General features: G+C 38.8%; 1 protein-coding gene across 1 annotated transcript in view; it reads left to right on the top strand.

Annotated features, from left to right (window-relative positions):
- Positions 1-1269, top strand: part of LOC107092026 (G-protein coupled receptor 126-like) — a 91875-nt gene that overhangs the window by 73403 nt on the left and 17203 nt on the right. Inside the window, exons 14-15 of the mRNA XM_015386299.1 lie at positions 641-771; positions 1005-1116. Of these exons, the coding sequence (XP_015241785.1) occupies positions 641-771; positions 1005-1116 (243 nt within the window). The remainder of the gene's footprint in view (positions 1-640; positions 772-1004; positions 1117-1269) is intronic.

The raw sequence follows: 1269 nt of genomic DNA, 5'->3' as shown, positions 1-1269 counted from the left end.
CTAAACTAAACTAAACTAAAGGAAAAGTCCGGTCAGCAAAGAATAATCAATGGATCATTATCTATACCTAAAACTAAAACGTCCGCAGTGATTTAATAAATTAAGTGTTAATCAGTAAAACAAATAAAAACTATATATAAAATATTTTTCGTCACGATTACTGAGTCCTGGAGCGGCCATTTTTGCCCAAACAATACCATCTCCCTTCTGCCATCGGGTAAAAGGGGAAAAAATGTTTGTAATTTATATATTTGCCATCGAACTTCTGGCCAGAGAAAAAACACGTAATATGTAGCCAACATTTGGAAGAAGAATGTTTTCAAGATGACTTTGTGCGCGTTGTGACAAACACCAGATACAGAACTGGGACTTGATCAACAGCCGATACCGCACCGTGACGTCACTAACCAGTAGGTGGCAGTATTGTTCTTTGACAAACATGGATGCCTCCAGTAAAACACATTCACATGAAAATTACTCTTAATTAAAAACACTTATTTATTGAACAGTGTGTAATAATTTCATATTTAAAGTACTTTCAGAAGGTTAAATTCTGAATATAACCGGACTTTTCCTTTAAGACAGTGAAATAATTTAGAAGTGAATCCCAGCAGCTTTGTTTTGTCTCTCTTGCCTCCAGTTACACGTGTCTGGTGCTGCTGATGACCAGTAAGAGTCTGGGCGAACAAGAATTGACGGCCCAGCTGTACAACAATCTCGCCGCCAGCAGCCTTCAGGACCAAATTGGAGACATCAGCGTAAAAGTCATAGGTCAGAAACTAGACTATTTAGAGATCCAGAAAAACTGTAAACACAGATTTTAAATGTTCGTTCAAGAAGGAAGTCATGAGAAAGCAAATAAAAACACATTCACTCCTTTGATTTATTACAGAAAGCTGTTCTAAATTTTTACTTATTCTCCTTTATTCTATCATTGAACTGGAACAAGATGCGTTTCGTCGACTTTGATTCTTTAATCATGTGTTTTTCAACCATCCTCACAGAGAACTGCCCCAAGGACAACCACCTCAGCTACCTGTGGCCTGAGACCAGTCCCAGAGTCACGCAGTACCTGCCCTGCTTCCCCACCAAAGACCAGAGCATCTCCAGAACCTGGTAAAAAAAATAAAGCTGTTATGTGAAAGTAAAACCATGTTGGTTTTATTGTAGGACTCGATCAGCATGACCCATTCCCTTTTACGAAGGAAAGTAGTAATATGCTAACCTGACTCCGCCAGATGGATTTGCTCCACATATCCATCTGGAAAC

The sequence above is a fragment of the Cyprinodon variegatus genome, unplaced genomic scaffold, assembly GCF_000732505.1.
Source record: "Cyprinodon variegatus isolate N-32 unplaced genomic scaffold, C_variegatus-1.0 Scaffold363, whole genome shotgun sequence".
NCBI classification, from domain to species: Eukaryota; Metazoa; Chordata; class Actinopteri; order Cyprinodontiformes; family Cyprinodontidae; genus Cyprinodon; species Cyprinodon variegatus.
This window is presented reverse-complemented; position numbering and strand designations above follow the sequence as displayed.